Source organism: Coffea arabica, chromosome 1e (genome assembly GCF_036785885.1).
Source record: "Coffea arabica cultivar ET-39 chromosome 1e, Coffea Arabica ET-39 HiFi, whole genome shotgun sequence".
Classification (NCBI taxonomy): Eukaryota; Viridiplantae; Streptophyta; class Magnoliopsida; order Gentianales; family Rubiaceae; genus Coffea; species Coffea arabica.
In genome coordinates this window covers 14,767,512-14,785,430 of record NC_092311.1, presented here as the reverse complement: position 1 = coordinate 14,785,430, position 17,919 = coordinate 14,767,512, and the positions used below count along the sequence as shown (strand labels likewise).

The 17,919-nt window shown below is 38.9% G+C and overlaps 1 protein-coding gene and 1 long non-coding RNA gene across 3 annotated transcripts; both read right to left on the bottom strand.

The window, feature by feature from the left end:
• Positions 1-1,562: 1,562 nt before the first annotated feature.
• On the bottom strand, positions 1,563-4,613 carry LOC140008757 (uncharacterized). Its single transcript, XR_011816139.1, has 2 exons — positions 4,131-4,613; positions 1,563-3,780 (listed from the first exon to the last, which is right to left on the bottom strand). It is a non-coding gene; the product is annotated as an uncharacterized lncRNA (long non-coding RNA).
• Positions 4,614-8,528: 3,915 nt separating this feature from the next.
• LOC140008752 (uncharacterized) lies at positions 8,529-17,300 on the bottom strand. Of its 2 annotated transcripts, none has more exons than XM_072053618.1 (2): positions 16,855-17,300; positions 8,529-10,585 (listed from the first exon to the last, which is right to left on the bottom strand). In XM_072053618.1, exon 2 carries the CDS (start codon positions 10,505-10,507, stop codon positions 8,699-8,701), a length of 1,809 nt encoding a protein of 602 aa, XP_071909719.1. In that variant the 5' UTR covers positions 10,508-10,585; positions 16,855-17,300; the 3' UTR covers positions 8,529-8,698. The 2 variants fall into 2 exon arrangements, 1 of the variants encoding a protein (XP_071909719.1); XR_011816138.1 differs by lacking the exon at positions 8,529-10,585 and adding an exon at positions 15,723-16,504.
• Positions 17,301-17,919: the final 619 nt, after the last annotated feature.

Genomic DNA, 17,919 nt, shown 5'->3' with positions numbered 1-17,919 from the left:
TCTCTGTTTTCTACATTTTTTGATCTCTTCGCCGCCTCCCTTCTGTTCTCTCTCTTTTTGGTTTCGTTTCTATCCCTTTTGTGAGATCCCGATTCGTCCTTAATTTTGAATAAGGATTATTAGTGCTAAATTTTGCTATAAAATTTGATTTTAAGAATGATGGTAATTCTTTACATGTGATTTTGCTTTTAGAATTAAAAAAAAACCTTAATTTGGAATTTTATTAAAACCCTAATTTTTGCTTATGACAAAAGGTTGTTGTTTAATTGCTTTGATGTTGAATAAAGTATGTTTAAGTCTAGGTTGTCGCGCCCCACTTTTCGAATGAATGAATCGTGATGTGTGTGTGAAGTGTGGTGTGAACGTGTGCAAAATGAAAAGTAAAAAGGCCATGGGACTTTGGAAAGCGACGATTTGGCCAAATGAAATTTTAAAAAGGGTTTTTTAAATATGAAAACGGAGTCGCCACTTGGTATAGATTTGGGGTGTACCAAGTCACCCAAAAAGTGTTTTTTAAAGACAAAGTAGTAAAACCCTTTTTAAAACGACTCCTAGTCCACGTAAGCCAAAGAAAAAGGTTCGGGGGTCACGTTTGACAAAGGGGAAGGCAAGGATAGAATCCAAGGCACCCCTTTGACCTAGCCAAGGCTAGTTGCGCGACTCAAACCAATTTTTCCTAATATTTCTACCCAAGGTATGTATCGCGTATTGGATATGTCTATATGAATGCAAAAACCTAGACCTAGGGGGATTGGGGGAAATTTCTCTTCAAAGGTTGAGTGGTGCCAATCACATTAATTGTGAAGCCCAATAATGATCCTTTTGAAGAGGTCACACCTAAACCCAAATGACGTGAAAAATGAGTGGAGTGCATGCCATGTGAAAGTGTGAGTTTGTGTGAAGTGAGAAAAATGATAAAAGTAATAAGATAAGAGTGAAGGTGTGCAAATGTAGATGAAAGTACTCATGTGCGAGTGAAGATAAAATGCTCGTGTGCAAGTGGGGACAAAAAAGGTGTTCGTGTGCAAGTGAAGGTGATATAAAGGTGCATGTGTGCAAATGAGACAAAAGTGAAAGTGTAATAATAGAGTGGATTGAGAATGCATGAGCCTAGGGAATTCATGCATATTGGGTACGGGGGGACCTAAATCGTGACTTGATTTTCGCTTTGATTAGAAGGCGAAACTAGCGTGCTAAGGCTATCGAGTAGCCACACTCGCTCGTTTCCCTTATCAAGAGGGGACACTCAAGCAAAATGAACCCTATAGCTAGTATGGGATGCAAAACCTAAAGTGAGGGGAAAGGGGAATCGAGGAGCATGCCAGATGATAAAACTAAGAAAAATGCATGATATGTAGTGAACAGGCAAATAATGCATTAATGAAAAATAAAGGAAAAATTCTATTGGGTCTAGCGTTGGACTAGCCCTTTCTATGAATTACTAATGAAATAATGAGCCACAACTAGCGTTGGACTAGTGTGGTGACGTACATTCATCCATTCCATTCATTCATGGTTATGAAAGCAAGTAGACATGCCAAAACGCTCGTAAACACGTAGCATGTAGCACTTAGCATGCTCGACTAGATGCAAGAGCCTACTAAAGCAATTTAACATGTAACAACAAAAGCAAGCAACCAAGGGGAAGAGGAAATGGACCAGATGCTCTACGAGCCCTATCTATTACAAGCCAAGAGGTGTACACATACCCCATAAAAGCATAAAGGGGAAGGGGAAATAGACCAGATGCTCTACGAGCCCTATCTATTACAAGCCAAGAGGTGTACACATACCCCATAAAAACTTAAATAAAAGTAAAGATAAGTAAATGCATGCAAGGAGGTAAGGAAAGCGAAGTAGACAGGCATATTCACATAACACATAGGAGCACGTAGGGTCAAATGAAGTGCAAATATAAGGGATAGAGTGTACCTCCCTTGAATCGACGCCCTAATGAAGTGAACTTACTAATTTACCCTCCAAAATAATAAAAAGGTCAAGGTACCACTTAAATTATCAAAATCAGATGAAATGAAAATAAATATGAAATAATCATGAAATTGAATCAAACAAAACATTCAAATGGAAGTGAACGACCCTTATTCATCAAATTGAACCCAACAAAGACCCATTTGAGGGAATCGAAGAAGTTTCAAGGACCAATGTATTATTACCAAAATTAAGGGTCTAAAAGGAAATGACTTGAAATTAGAACCTTAGGTGGAACCTATCCCAAGCCGAATGGAAAATTTCTCAAAAAATAAAGAAAAACTAATTTCCCATGATTAAACGACAAAAATTCCAGAATTCACCAAGAAAAATCAAATCACAACCATTAATCTAGAACAAGTTATTAAATCCTTCAAATTCATCCTAAAACCCATTAAGAATCTATACAAAAAATCAGGCTAAGACATATTAAAGAAAAGAGAAAAAAAACAACATGTTGAGGGAACAAAATTGATTTAGCTATCCAATTAATTAGGCCATAGTGAAACAAAAGGGAACTTGGAGGATTGGAATGCAATTGTTTTAGGATCTAATTGTAAGAACAAAACACATAAATGGGCCTTTGAAGCATTACTAGAGACTAGAGGGAACAAAGTATAATTTTTCCTTCTTGATCATGCATGCAGCTACGTAAGAAAACAAAATTTTCTGCAACTAAAAAAACTGCCGCCTCTTCTCAAGCTTGTGGCAATTTCCAGCAACAACTCATTCATTTCATCATACAAACAATTTCATCAAACCAGAAATTATTTGACCCAAATCAAAACATGAAATTTTGTTTGCGGGACTAAGATAGCAAAACTGGTTTTGATCAACAACAAAAAAACAAAAAAAAAAAAAAAACAAAAAAAAAAGAAAGAAACTGCAGCAAAAAAAAACTTTCAAATGGCAACTCTAAAACCAAGTAGACCTGCTGCATTTTTACCAAAATCACACTTCAAATGCAGACTTTAACCGAAATTTCCTTGATCTAACATCCCAACTTTGAACTAAACAAACAAAACATGACTTTGACATCCAAACAAACAAGAAAACATGGAAAAGAAACTGGTGCAAAAGATCTCGACCCTGTCGTCCAAACTAGCAAGAAAACATAGCAGAAATTTGTTCGGCAGCCCGCTGGCTAGTTTCTCAGCTAGATGCTCAAACATGACCCAAACATGCAAACATGCAATCTTAACACCAAAAATCCCATTGCCTCCCTTCCAATACCAGATTAAGCATGAAAACTGAAGTGCAAAAAATCAACTAGTAATCAAGGGAAAAGAAACATGGCAGAGAAAAGAAAAATGCAGCAGCTTTTGCTTGCTGCGTTTTTGAAAGGAGGAACTTTAAAACTTGGTGACTTCAGCAATTTCATACCATGAATTTCCAACAAACTTTTAGACTCAAAATACATCAGAAATGATCTATATTCATGCTAAAATCTGACCCAAACCAATCAAAACCAAGTCGCAAACATCAAAACATTTCTGCGTTTTCTAGACTGCAATATTGCTGCGACTTCAAGAAACTTTCGGCCAACCAGATTCATGCATTTTCTAGCTAAGTGTTTGATCAGTAATCCAAACGTGCAAATTAGCATGCCCCTCAAGTGTAAGGATCAATAAACAGCCATAGCAAAAGGAAGAAAATAGCAGAGAAAACACGACATCGTCTGTCTTGCAGCAGCTTCCAACTTGTGCAGGTTAAATGCCGAAACATTGTTGTCATCGTGCAAACATTTCATATTCGTGCCCAACCAGCAAAACACGCATCTTATACCTATTACTACAAGAAAACCAGCATAAAGGAAAAAAAATACGAATCCACAGAACAAAAGCAATCAACGAAACAAAGGGTCAAAAGTTCAACTTGCTGGAATTTGCGTGCTATTTTTCTGATTTCTGCTCTCATTCCTCACATGAACACCAACCACAGAACCAACCTATGCCGTGACCTGACTAGGGAAGTAAACCTCTAGCCTCAAACCAGCCTAAACTTACAAGATCCTTTACACCCTTAGCCAAATTCAAGAGCATAAGAGACCCATAGCAACGGATGTAACGTAGAAACTCATACATTTTTCTTATTTGATAAAGCCAAGGTAACCGAGGAGCAAACAGATTAGAAGATGTTACCTTTGGCCTTCTGAAGGGCAAATCGAAGCCTGAAAAGGTCGAAAGAAAGGATCTTTGCTCGGTTGGAAGCCTCCTCTCGGACGGATTCCTTTCTTCGCCTCAGCTTCTCTTGATACTCAATCTCCTGCGAAGTTCACTTTCTCCAGTCCGTCACTTTCCTCTCCGTCGCTCTCAGACCTCTCCTTCTAGCTCCCTCACTCTTGCTCTCTTTTCTTCTGCCCGTCCATGCTCTCTCCCAAAAAAAACCTCCTCCAAGAGCTGCGTTTTTCTATCTTCTCAAACCCCTCTCCCATCCTCCCTTGCGGCTCTCCTTTTTTTTTTCTATTTATATCCCAGTTCAACCCTAAAACACTCAGCAATCTCTTCAAATATTGCAGCCCAAGGGGCTCACCGAGGCCCTCTCTTGCAAGCTGCAAAAACGCAGCTTGCAAGTCGCGTTTCTCTCTTTTTTTCTTTTTTTTTTTTTTTTTTTTTTAAAACTGAACTTAATAATTTAATAAATACAGAAATGATAAAATATAAATAATAATAATAATAATAAATTGCCAAAAACCAGGTAATAATAACAATAATAAGAACGAAAATAATTTAAAAACTAAACAACTAAAAACAACAAAAATGACCATTTTTCCATCTCTTTTTGTTTCATTTTTCATTTTTCCCAAAATAACTTAATAAAAATAACTAAAGTGCCCAAAGATTGAATTTAAAGAAATAAACATATTTTTTGTGAACAAATTTTCCTTTTTTTCTTCTTCTTTTTTTTTCAAAGCATTATTTGAAACAAAATAATAACAAAAACATTAAACTTGAATTTAAAAAAAATATTTTTTGTGAGTGGTTTTTCCTTTTCCTCTTTCTCTTTTTTTTCATTTTTCCAATCCAACTAAAGCCTATTTTTTGAATTTTTCTTTTCAAGAAAGCATTGAATAAAAACAACATATTTTTGATTTTTTCCTTTTCTTTTCTCTAAAAACTCTACGCTAATTCTAAACTTAAAAGCTAAAACTAAAAATTAAAACTAAAAGTAAACAACGAATGCAAACAATCATGAAATAGATGCCACATAAAATTATTCAAAATTTGGTGTCTACAGTTTGCCCCTCTTTGTCTGAGTTTTGAAAAAACTTGAGGCAAAGAAGTAGACACCAAATACTTACCTGTGTTGTTGGGCTGCAAAAGACGCTTCTGAAATGAGGACTGACCTCTTTAACAATTTTTTGAGAAATGGTATTGACCCAAACAGGAATTTAAATGGGACTGACCCGAACAGAAATTTAAACGGGACTGACCCGAACTGAAATTTTGAAATTGGGATAGACCCGGACAGAAATGTAAAATTGGGATAGACCCTCGGGATAGACCCGGACAGAAATATAAAATTGGAATTGACTAGAGATAGGAAATTCAAATCATGGGACTGGCCCGAGCAAAACTTTGAATTGTGGGACTGACCCGCATAAGCTTTGAATCGTGGGACTGACCCGAAAATGATTTTTGATCGTGGGACTAACCCGAATGAGCTTTTTGATCGTGGGACTGACCCGAAAATGCTTTGACCGTGGGACTGACCCGAATAAGATTTTAATCGCGGGACTGACCCGAACAGGCTTTGAATCGCGGGACTGACCCGAAGAAGTTTTGATCATGGGACTGACCCGAAAATGCTTTTGATCGTGGGACTGACCCGAAAATGCTTTTGATCGTGGGACTGACCCGGAAATGCTTTTGATCGTGGGACTGACCCGGAGATGCTTTTGATCGTGGGACTGACCCGAAAATGCTTTTTGATCGTGGGACTGACCCGAATGAGCTTTTTGATCGTGGGACTGACCCGAAAATGCTTTTGATCGTGGGACTGACCCGGAGATGCTTTTGATCGTGGGACTGACCCGGAGATGATCATGGGACTGACCCGGAAATGCTTTTGATCGTGGGACTGACCCGAAAATGCTTTTGATCATGGGACTGACCCGGAAATGCTTTTGATCTTGGGACTGACCCGAAAATGCTTTTGATCTTGGGACTGACCCGAAAATGCTTTTGATCGTGGGACTGACCCGGAAATGCTTTTGATCGTGGGAATGACCCGGAAATGCTTTTGATCTTGGGACTGACCCGAAAATGCTTTTGATCGTGGGACTGACCCGAAAATGCTTTTGATAAAACTTGTGTTGATTTCTGATTGATGATTTTTCTTTTTGCTTTTCTTTTGACTTTTGAAAATCTTTCCAAGAAATTAATTTGCCCCAGTATGATGAATTTTTGCAATGTGAGTCCAGAGTTGATTCCATATCGCCATGCTATTGCATTTTTGATGAAATTTGCTTGCGACATTTTCAATCTGCCTTTGTTCACCGGAGGACTCTTTCCGACACCGATTCCAGTGCGAGGTGTGATTACTTTCATCTGTGCATGCAGTTTTTCTGCAAAAAGAAAGGAAAACAAAGAAATTGCCACCATCATTTGATCCGTTTTCCTTTGAGAATCGTGTAAACATGAGTCTTTCGATGCCTTTATCAACTTTTGTTGCGGCAGCCGACTGAGTTGGATTTTTCAAAGCTTTTCCGATTTACAAACTGATCTGGTATGTGCTTTGCCATATTTGTGAAGTCTGCGTAACTGACTGTGTTGAACCTTAACCCTTTTTCAGGAGATGACTGAACCCAAGTATGCTTCGAATAAACCACGGGGGTTGTTATTCACCAAAATTCAAAGATAAAGAAAGAAGTATGCAAGAAAATTCACATGTCATACAAGAATGCACACATAACCATTTGTGCTTAAGTTCTACAAAATGCCATGAATGCAAGTAATTTGGAAAAATGAGCTTTGCAAAAGAATGTTTTACAAAATGACCCAGTTTTGGCCAACAAATGTCATATTCAATTCTCTGGACATCTTTGTTCTGGAATTCAAGTTTGACAGAAGTATGACAAAATGAGGAGAAATCCAAATGAACCAAATCACCAGCTGTTCTTCCTCGTGCTCGCTTGCTGCAAAATCCTACCTTGGTGCCCTTTCGGGTTTTCACCAAGGTTGCCCCCACCCTTTTGTTTTGTTTTTTCTCTTTTCCTTTTCTTTTCCTCCTTTTCTTTTGAGGTGCCCTTTCGGGTTTTCACCTAAGGAACAATGGAAAAATTCAACCATAATCGACTCAGGAGTATGAACTGAAGATTGCTGACATCAGTGAAATGCGCTTCCCTTGTAAGATTAGGCGAAGACATTATGGACATCACTTGTCAGTTGATTAGCGAATTTTCCAATAGAAAATACGGCAAATGACGAAAGCCAGGACTTTGGGCTTTTGAAATGAAGTCAGGTGAGGTGTTTTTCAAGAAAAGTTGAGGCTTGAAAGCAAATTTTGATGAGAGGGGTGTGAAATAGCCCGAGATTGCATCATTTTGAAATTATTTCCAATTTTGAACGAAACTGAGGAAAATTTGCCCCAGTTTGATTGAACTCTTCTCTTTGTGCTTTTCATTGCATTCTTCTTACTTTTTGCATTTTTTCTTCAAAACTAAATTTGCCCCAGTGTGGGGTTCTTTCTTTCCTTTCTGATCATTTTCAAAATGAATTTGCCCCAGTGTGGGGTTTGCAATTCTCAGGGGTTGCCAAACGAAAATTATTGTTCTGATAGCTCAAAGGGGATGACTAGGGATAAATGTTTTGATTGGAAAGGAAGATGGCCTGACTTTTGCCTCGTCCCTTGCGTAATTTCCAAAAAGAAATTTGCATAATCAAAATAAAGAACTTCTTACACATGTCCGAGTTGATAGGTTGAGGGAATGTCTGTCCTTCCATCTCTTCTAAAATGAATGCCCCGCCGGGTAACACTTTTGAACAACGAATGGCCCTGGCCAACTTGGAGTGAATTCGCCTTTGGCTTAATTTTGCATTAGCAAAACTCGCTTTAACTCTTTGCCCTCCTTTTCTAAAGGACCGGTGGCGGACATAAGTCAAGCTTTATGACATTCAGCTGTTTTTTATCAATTAGAATCAAGCATTGGTAACCCTACTCTAACCAATCAGTTTCGAGCTTGGCAGGGGAGGAATTTCTATCAATGAAGGGATTTTTAAATGAAGGAATTTTGGCCTTTTCCGTGAAGGTTTTTCCCAGGAATGGATTTTCAATGGAGGGATTTCAATGAAGCGAGTTTTGTACGAAGAGATTTCTGGATGAAGGAATTTTTCAATGAAGGCTTTTTCAAGGAAGGGAGTTTTAATGCAGGGATTTTTCAATGAAGGGATTTTCAATGTGCGGCTTCGTCGAATTCCAGAACAGTGATATTCAGAGGGTCAAATAATTTCACCTTTGGCCATCTTAAAAGAATTTAAAAGAATCAAGACAATAATCAAATCAAGCAAATTATGCACTTCATGCAACTCCAAATCAAAGTGGAAACAAGATAAACTCAATTGCAAAAGATGCTTTCATTAAACTATTCACATATGCAAGAAACAGTTTTTGTGAAATTTAGTAAATAACAACCCCTAGATTTACCAAAATTCCCTTCGAGAGGGAAAATACTCGGCCATCCAAATTGTGCAACGTGCCTTCAAGATTCTCAGATTTCGTCACTGGAGGTGGATGCCTCTAAAGTGTCCTCATGTTTGGGAAAGGGGTTTGTGCTTACACTTGGTCCTTGTCCACCCTTTCCTCTTAGCACTATTTCCCCAGCCTCGATCATGTCTTGGACTTTGTGCTTAAGTGCCCTGCAATCGACGGTTGAGTGGCCGGGTACCCCCGAATGATAGGCACAAATAGCATGTGGATTGTACCCAGCAGGCATGCCATGAAGGTAAGTTGGAGGGGGAATCACGCCTATTTTGTTGGCAACCTTCAATTGCTCATACATTTGGTCCAAAGGCCTGCCTAAGTTGGTGAAGGTTCGGGTACGGCTTTGATTGTAGGTTTCAATGGGTCGGGGATAGTTGTAGGTGGGTCTATTTGGTGGGGGAAATCTTTGGTGGTAAGGAGGCCGAGGACGAGCTTGTTGAAAGCTTGGTTGAGATATTTGGAAAGGGGTTGTAGGCGGGTTGGCATAATTTGAGCGAGGTCGAGGATGAGTGATATTGGTGTGGTAAACAGGATAAGGATTTGAGTAGTAGGGGTAAGGGTTTGAGTTGGTAGGGTATTGTCGAGGTTTGGGTCTTGGGATAGGGTTTTGATTCCAGGTGAAGGCAGTTTCCCCCTCTTTCTTTTTAAATTGCGGGTTCTTCTCACTAGTCCCCTGTCCTTGCAAAGCATCCAACTGAGTTTTCAGGGCAGACACATTGACGATCTTCCCAGCTTTCACGAAGTCATCGTACTCCTCAAGTTTATTGACAATGGCGGCAAACGAGCATCCAGTCATGCGGAAAATTTCTTCAAAGTACGGGGGATCGTGTGCCTTAATGAAAGTCCGTATGATTTCGTCCTCAGTCATCGGTGGCTCGGCTTTGGCAGCTATTGTCCTCCACCTCTTGGCATAGGTCTTGTGATCCTCGGATGGTTTTCTTTTTGTTCCTTCCAACGTGGTTCGTGTCGGAGCCAGCTCGCAGTTATACTCATATTGCCTTACAAAAGCATTGGACAAGTCCAGCCAGGTCTTTGCTTCTTCGGGTTTCAGCTTGGAATACCAGTCGAGTGCATCCCCCTCCAGACTTTCTGGGAATAGCCTCAAAGGCAGATTTTCATCATCTGTTGGCCTACCCAACTTGTTGGCGAACAATCGGAGGTGTGTCTTGGGATTGCCCGTTCCATCATATTTGCTGAATTTCGGGGTTTTGAATCCCTCAGGCAATTGAACATTTGGAAAGAGACACAGCTCGTCGTAGTCCAGCACTCCTTGTTTGCTCAAACCCTGACTCTTTCTCATGAATTCATCAAAACGGTCAAGGCGTTTGAGCAGCTTTGTATCAACGGGAGCGGAAGGTCCCCCCATTTCTGGCTTGGCTTGAACAGTAGAGTCTGGTAGGAATGGCTCAGCAGCCGGGTGATAAAAGGTATGTGGCTCAGGTGGTATATTTGAAGTGATTTGGGGTGGTGGACCTCGCGTGTGAGTAAGAAAAAATGAAGGATGAGGAGGGTAAGTGTATGGCAAATGTATGGTGGGATAGGTGAAAGTTTCTCCGGGTGCAAGAGGAAATGATGGAGGAACAGTGGCATGGGCCGAAGGTAGGACAAATGGCCCTTGCTCAGGCTGTCGGGCGGGTACAGGTTCGGGTTGAACTCCGCTGCTAATTAGCTCATTATTCAACTTCCTTTGGGCGGCCATCTCATACGCCATCTCTCCAAACTTGGTAAGCATCTCAGTCAACTGAATCCCCGAACTTGCAGTCTCGGGTTGAGCGGTAGTAGCAGACCTATCTAACTGTTCCGGTTGTGAACTCATGTTTACACGACTCCTCTGGGCTTGACTACGGGATCGCGTTATGATGGGGCTTCGACGAGAAGCTATATTTAAATTTACCTGAGAATTTTGAAAGGAATGCCTTTAGATTTAACCCTTGCTTAGTTATTCCAAAGAAAATAAAGAAAAGGAAAAGAAAAAGGCAAGAGTTAGTAAAATATCCAAAAAATTCGGATGCATGTCCTATTGGGGAGCCCTTTTTATGCCAAGGGTAGGCCTAGCATGAAAATGCAATCCTCTAGGGTAAGCACTATACCATACCTGATGGATCCAATCAGCTTATGGAGTGAAAAATAATTTGAAAAAAATTTGGCCCATTGGAATGAGAAGAGACGTTTGTCAAAATGAGGATCTCGTCCGAAGGGATTGATCACTTTTGATCGGTACAAGATTTTGCAAAAACGCACGGGTTTGACCTTGACGAACTTCCTATCAAAGAGATTGGAATTCGTTGATAAAATTTCTCAGTGAATTACGGGTCAAAACCCTAATTGATCAAGTGATTGGATGCAATGGACGGTTTTCTTCAAAATTGACTAGATTTCCCAATTTGGAATTTTGACAATGAAAACCTAATAGGGCAAATGGGTTGAATGAAATTGACAATTTATTTAAAATCGACCGAATTACCCTAAAAAGGGAAACAAGTCAAATGAATTGAATGAAATTTATCCAAAATTAATCAGATCACCCTAAGAAGGGTAAATTGATCAAACAGATTGAACGAAACTTGATTTATTCAAAATCGGCTCGGTTGCCCTAAAAATGGGTAAATTGGTCAAATGAATGAAATTGAATTAGGGATTTATTCAAAGATCGGCCGAATGACCCTAAAAAGGGTAAATTGGTCAAAAGACCCTAAAAAGGGTAATTTGGTCAATTGAATTGATAATTTATTCAAAAGCGACCGAATGACCCTAAAAAGGGTAAATTGGTCAAAAGACCCTAAAAAGGGTAATTTGGTCAAATGAATTGACGATTTATTCAAAATCGACCGAATGACCCTACAAAGGGTAAATTGGTCAAATGATTTGATGATTTATTGAAGAATTGACCGGATGACCCTAAAAAGGGTAAATTGGTCAAATGAATTGGATGAAATGAATTTATTCAAAAATGATTAGATTGAACTAAAATTGAATGAATTGGAAAAAATGGATTGGATAAGATGGATGATTTGTTCAAAAATCGATTGAATTATTCGCCCACTGGGTGGTTTCAAGAAATCATTACAATGCCTTGGTCTATGAGCCTCTAAAATCAAAATTTGGCCTCTATATTTATCGTCTCAACAATGAGGAATCATTTGTGAATTTTCTTCGAATTAATGTCCTTTTACGCAAGGGAATTTTACCAATTTTGAGAAAATGGCCAAAAAGTGATTATTAGATGCTCATATTCCAAAAATTGCTTCATGAGAATGATCGGATCTTTACCTTACCTTGTGCACTACCCCTTCGGATGGTACGAGAAAGGTAAACGTGCAAGTCTCATTTGGATTATATATCCGAGACATGGGGTGGTTTATTCCTAACACGGGATCCCCTAAATGGCATTCCCTTTCTAGGGTGGATGCATGATGCCAGTTATTAAAGCGATGTAAATATGTGACAAATATGGCCTAAAGGATATAAATAATGCAACGGGGGGAAAAAGGTCTAAAATGAAGTGTATTTATTGAAAATCAAGTGCAATAACTGAAATTTAAACATGTGAGCTATCTAGTGGGTGAGTCACTAAAAGAGTGCCCAAAAAGGCCTCTTATTGCTAAGGCACATGAATGCAATCCAAGAAAACAAAAGAATGGTTAGTGCAATTAATAGTACACATAACACATTGAGAGTAATTAAGAAAAGAAATACAATAAAGCAGGTCAAAAGGGTGGAACCCCTTCCCTCGTGCTTAATGTGCTTAAAATAGGGTGAGGCTGACTCTAACCTAAGAAAATGCTAACATGGATGCATGAGACTGGGGTTCACTAATGCCTAGACTCGATAAAGCTTCGGCTCCCAAGCCTTCAGACCTAAAGGCGAAGGGTCATCACTCCCAGGGCCTTCGGTCGGTGGCTCGAGTGATCCCTTAGATAGCGCTATGGGCGCAGAGCACACCATCCGCCTACCCAAGGCAATCGGTCCTTGTCCTACAAGGCGGTGTGGGATGGCGCCCACGAAAATAAAAATAAAATGGGATGAAGCAAGTAAACGTGCACGTATGAAGTGCTCCCTATTTTGAGGGAAAGGGGTGAGAACCACGCGAGGCTCTAAAGGTGACACACACCCCCCCAAATGCAATGTAAGCGCGAGATACAAGTAAACATACATCCAATCAACCAATCACACATACGTGAGTGAGGGAATAGTTGGATACGCGCGCGAGGCAAAAAGGCCTAAAATAAAAAAATGCAACCCTAATATCCGAGTGCAATGCATAAAAAGGGTAGAAAAAGGAAACGAATGGCTAAGTCAAATGCTCGGACCCACTTAGGAAGTCCCCAGTGGAGTCGCCAACTGTCGCGCCCCACTTTTCGAATGAATGAATCGTGATGTGTGTGTGAAGTGTGGTGTGAACGTGTGCAAAATGAAAAGTAAAAAGGCCATGGGACTTTGGAAAGCGACGATTTGGCCAAATGAAATTTTAAAAAGGGTTTTTTAAATATGAAAACGGAGTCGCCACTTGGTATAGATTTGGGGTGTACCAAGTCACCCAAAAAGTGTTTTTTAAAGACAAAGTAGTAAAACCCTTTTTAAAACGACTCCTAGTCCACGTAAGCCAAAGAAAAAGGTTCGGGGGTCACGTTTGACAAAGGGGAAGGCAAGGATAGAATCCAAGGCACCCCTTTGACCTAGCCAAGGCTAGTTGCGCGACTCAAACCAATTTTTCCTAATATTTCTACCCAAGGTATGTATCGCGTATTGGATATGTCTATATGAATGCAAAAACCTAGACCTAGGGGGATTGGGGGAAATTTCTCTTCAAAGGTTGAGTGGTGCCAATCACATTAATTGTGAAGCCCAATAATGATCCTTTTGAAGAGGTCACACCTAAACCCAAATGACGTGAAAAATGAGTGGAGTGCATGCCATGTGAAAGTGTGAGTTTGTGTGAAGTGAGAAAAATGATAAAAGTAATAAGATAAGAGTGAAGGTGTGCAAATGTAGATGAAAGTACTCATGTGCGAGTGAAGATAAAATGCTCGTGTGCAAGTGGGGACAAAAAAGGTGTTCGTGTGCAAGTGAAGGTGATATAAAGGTGCATGTGTGCAAATGAGACAAAAGTGAAAGTGTAATGATAGAGTGGATTGAGAATGCATGAGCCTAGGGAATTCATGCATATTGGGTACGGGGGGACCTAAATCGTGACTTAATTTTCGCTTTGATTAGAAGGCGAAACTAGCGTGCTAAGGCTATCGAGTAGCCACACTCGCTCGTTTCCCTTATCAAGAGGGGACACTCAAGCAAAATGAACCCTATAGCTAGTATGGGATGCAAAACCTAAAGTGAGGGGAAAGGGGAATCGAGGAGCATGCCAGATGATAAAACTAAGAAAAATGCATGATATGTAGTGAACAGGCAAATAATGCATTAATGAAAAATAAAGGAAAAATTCTATTGGGTCTAGCGTTGGACTAGCCCTTTCTATGAATTCCTAATGAAATAATGAGCCACAACTAGCGTTGGACTAGTGTGGTGACGTACATTCATCCATTCCATTCATTCATGGTTATGAAAGCAAGTAGACATGCCAAAACGCTCGTAAACACGTAGCATGTAGCACTTAGCATGCTCGATTAGATGCAAGAGCCTACTAAAGCAATTTAACATGTAACAACAAAAGCAAGCAACCAAGGGGAAGAGGAAATGGACCAGATGCTCTACGAGCCCTATCTATTACAAGCCAAGAGGTGTACACATACCCCATAAAAGCATAAAGGGGAAGGGGAAATGGACCAGATGCTCTACGAGCCCTATCTATTACAAGCCAAGAGGTGTACACATACCCCATAAAAACTTAAATAAAAGTAAAGATAAGTAAATGCATGCAAGGAGGTAAGGAAAGCGAAGTAGACAGGCATATTCACATAACACATAGGAGCACGTAGGGTCAAATGAAGTGCAAATATAAGGGATAGAGTGTACCTCCCTTGAATCGACGCCCTAATGAAGTGAACTTACTAATTTACCCTCCAAAATAATAAAAAGGTCAAGGTACCACTTAAATTATCAAAATCAGATGAAATGAAAATAAATATGAAATAATCATGAAATTGAATCAAACAAAACATTCAAATGGAAGTGAACGACCCTTATTCATCAAATTGAACCCAACAAAGACCCATTTGAGGGAATCGAAGAAGTTTCAAGGACCAATGTATTATTACCAAAATTAAGGGTCTAAAAGGAAATGACTTGAAATTAGAACCTTAGGTGGAACCTATCCCAAGCCGAATGGAAAATTTCTCAAAAAATAAAGAAAAACTAATTTCCCATGATTAAACGACAAAAATTCCAGAATTCACCAAGAAAAATCAAATCACAACCATTAATCTAGAACAAGTTATTAACTCCTTCAAATTCATCCTAAAACCCATTAAGAATCTATACAAAAAATCAGGCTAAGACATATTAAAGAAAAGAGAAAAAAAACAACATGTTGAGGGAACAAAATTGATTTAGCTATCCAATTAATTAGGCCATAGTGAAACAAAAGGGAACTTGGAGGATTGGAATGCAATTGTTTTAGGATCTAATTGTAAGAACAAAACACATAAATGGGCCTTTGAAGCATTACTAGAGACTAGAGGGAACAAAGTATAATTTTTCCTTCTTGATCATGCATGCAGCTACGTAAGAAAACAAAATTTTCTGCAACTAAAAAAACTGCCGCCTCTTCTCAAGCTTGTGGCAATTTCCAGCAACAACTCATTCATTTCATCATACAAACAATTTCATCAAACCAGAAATTATTTGACCCAAATCAAAACATGAAATTTTGTTTGCGGGACTAAGATAGCAAAACTGGTTTTGATCAACAACAAAAAAACAAAAAAAAAAAAAAAAAAAAAAAAAAGAAACTGCAGCAAAAAAAAACTTTCAAATGGCAACTCTAAAACCAAGTAGACCTGCTGCATTTTTACCAAAATCACACTTCAAATGCAGACTTTAACCGAAATTTCCTTGATCTAACATCCCAACTTTGAACTAAACAAACAAAGCATGACTTTGACATCCAAACAAACAAGAAAACATGGAAAAGAAACTGGTGCAAAAGATCTCGACCCTGTCGTCCAAACTAGCAAGAAAACATAGCAGAAATTTGTTCGGCAGCCCGCTGGCTAGTTTCTCAGCTAGATGCTCAAACATGACCCAAACATGCAAACATGCAATCTTAACACCAAAAATCCCATTGCCTCCCTTCCAATACCAGATTAAGCATGAAAACTGAAGTGCAAAAAATCAACTAGTAATCAAGGGAAAAGAAACATGGCAGAGAAAAGAAAAATGCAGCAGCTTTTGCTTGCTGCGTTTTTGAAAGGAGGAACTTTAAAACTTGGTGACTTCAGCAATTTCATACCATGAATTTCCAACAAACTTTTAGACTCAAAATACATCAGAAATGATCTATATTCATGCTAAAATCTGACCCAAACCAATCAAAACCAAGTCGCAAACATCAAAACATTTCTGCGTTTTCTAGACTGCAATATTGCTGCGACTTCAAGAAACTTTCGGCCAACCAGATTCATGCATTTTCTAGCTAAGTGTTTGATCAGTAATCCAAACGTGCAAATTAGCATGCCCCTCAAGTGTAAGGATCAATAAACAGCCATAGCAAAAGGAAGAAAATAGCAGAGAAAACACGACATCGTCTGTCTTGCAGCAGCTTCCAACTTGTGCAGGTTAAATGCCGAAACATTGTTGTCATCGTGCAAACATTTCATATTCGTGCCCAACCAGCAAAACACGCATCTTATACCTATTACTACAAGAAAACCAGCATAAAGGAAAAAAAATACGAATCCACAGAACAAAAGCAATCAACGAAACAAAGGGTCAAAAGTTCAACTTGCTGGAATTTGCGTGCTATTTTTCTGATTTCTGCTCTCATTCCTCACATGAACACCAACCACAGAACCAACCTATGCCGTGACCTGACTAGGGAAGTAAACCTCTAGCCTCAAACCAGCCTAAACTTACAAGATCCTTTACACCCTTAGCCAAATTCAAGAGCATAAGAGACCCATAGCAACGGATGTAACGTAGAAACTCATACATTTTTCTTATTTGATAAAGCCAAGGTAACCGAGGAGCAAACAGATTAGAAGATGTTACCTTTGGCCTTCTGAAGGGCAAATCGAAGCCTGAAAAGGTCGAAAGAAAGGATCTTTGCTCGGTTGGAAGCCTCCTCTCGGACGGATTCCTTTCTTCGCCTCAGCTTCTCTTGATACTCAATCTCCTGCGAAGTTCACTTTCTCCAGTCCGTCACTTTCCTCTCCGTCGCTCTCAGACCTCTCCTTCTAGCTCCCTCACTCTTGCTCTCTTTTCTTCTGCCCGTCCATGCTCTCTCCCAAAAAAAACCTCCTCCAAGAGCTGCGTTTTTCTATCTTCTCAAACCCCTCTCCCATCCTCCCTTGCGGCTCTCCTTTTTTTTTTCTATTTATATCCCAGTTCAACCCTAAAACACTCAGCAATCTCTTCAAATATTGCAGCCCAAGGGGCTCACCGAGGCCCTCTCTTGCAAGCTGCAAAAACGCAGCTTGCAAGTCGCGTTTCTCTCTTTTTTTCTTTTTTTTTTTTTTTTTTATTTTTAAAACTGAACTTAATAATTTAATAAATACAGAAATGATAAAATATAAATAATAATAATAATAATAAATTGCCAAAAACCAGGTAATAATAACAATAATAAGAACGAAAATAATTTAAAAACTAAACAACTAAAAACAACAAAAATGACCATTTTTCCATCTCTTTTTGTTTCATTTTTCATTTTTCCCAAAATAACTTAATAAAAATAACTAAAGTGCCCAAAGATTGAATTTAAAGAAATAAACATATTTTTTGTGAACAAATTTTCCTTTTTTTCTTCTTCTTTTTTTTTCAAAGCATTATTTGAAACAAAATAATAACAAAAACATTAAACTTGAATTTAAAAAAAATATTTTTTGTGAGTGGTTTTTCCTTTTCCTCTTTCTCTTTTTTTTCATTTTTCCAATCCAACTAAAGCCTATTTTTTGAATTTTTCTTTTCAAGAAAGCATTGAATAAAAACAACATATTTTTGATTTTTTCCTTTTCTTTTCTCTAAAAACTCTACGCTAATTCTAAACTTAAAAGCTAAAACTAAAAATTAAAACTAAAAGTAAACAACGAATGCAAACAATCATGAAATAGATGC

Excerpts from the sequence above, each read along its gene's own strand:
- LOC140008752 (XM_072053618.1), bottom strand. The coding sequence starts at position 10,507 with ATGAGTTCACAACCGGAACAGTTAGATAGGTCTGCTACTACCGCTCAA.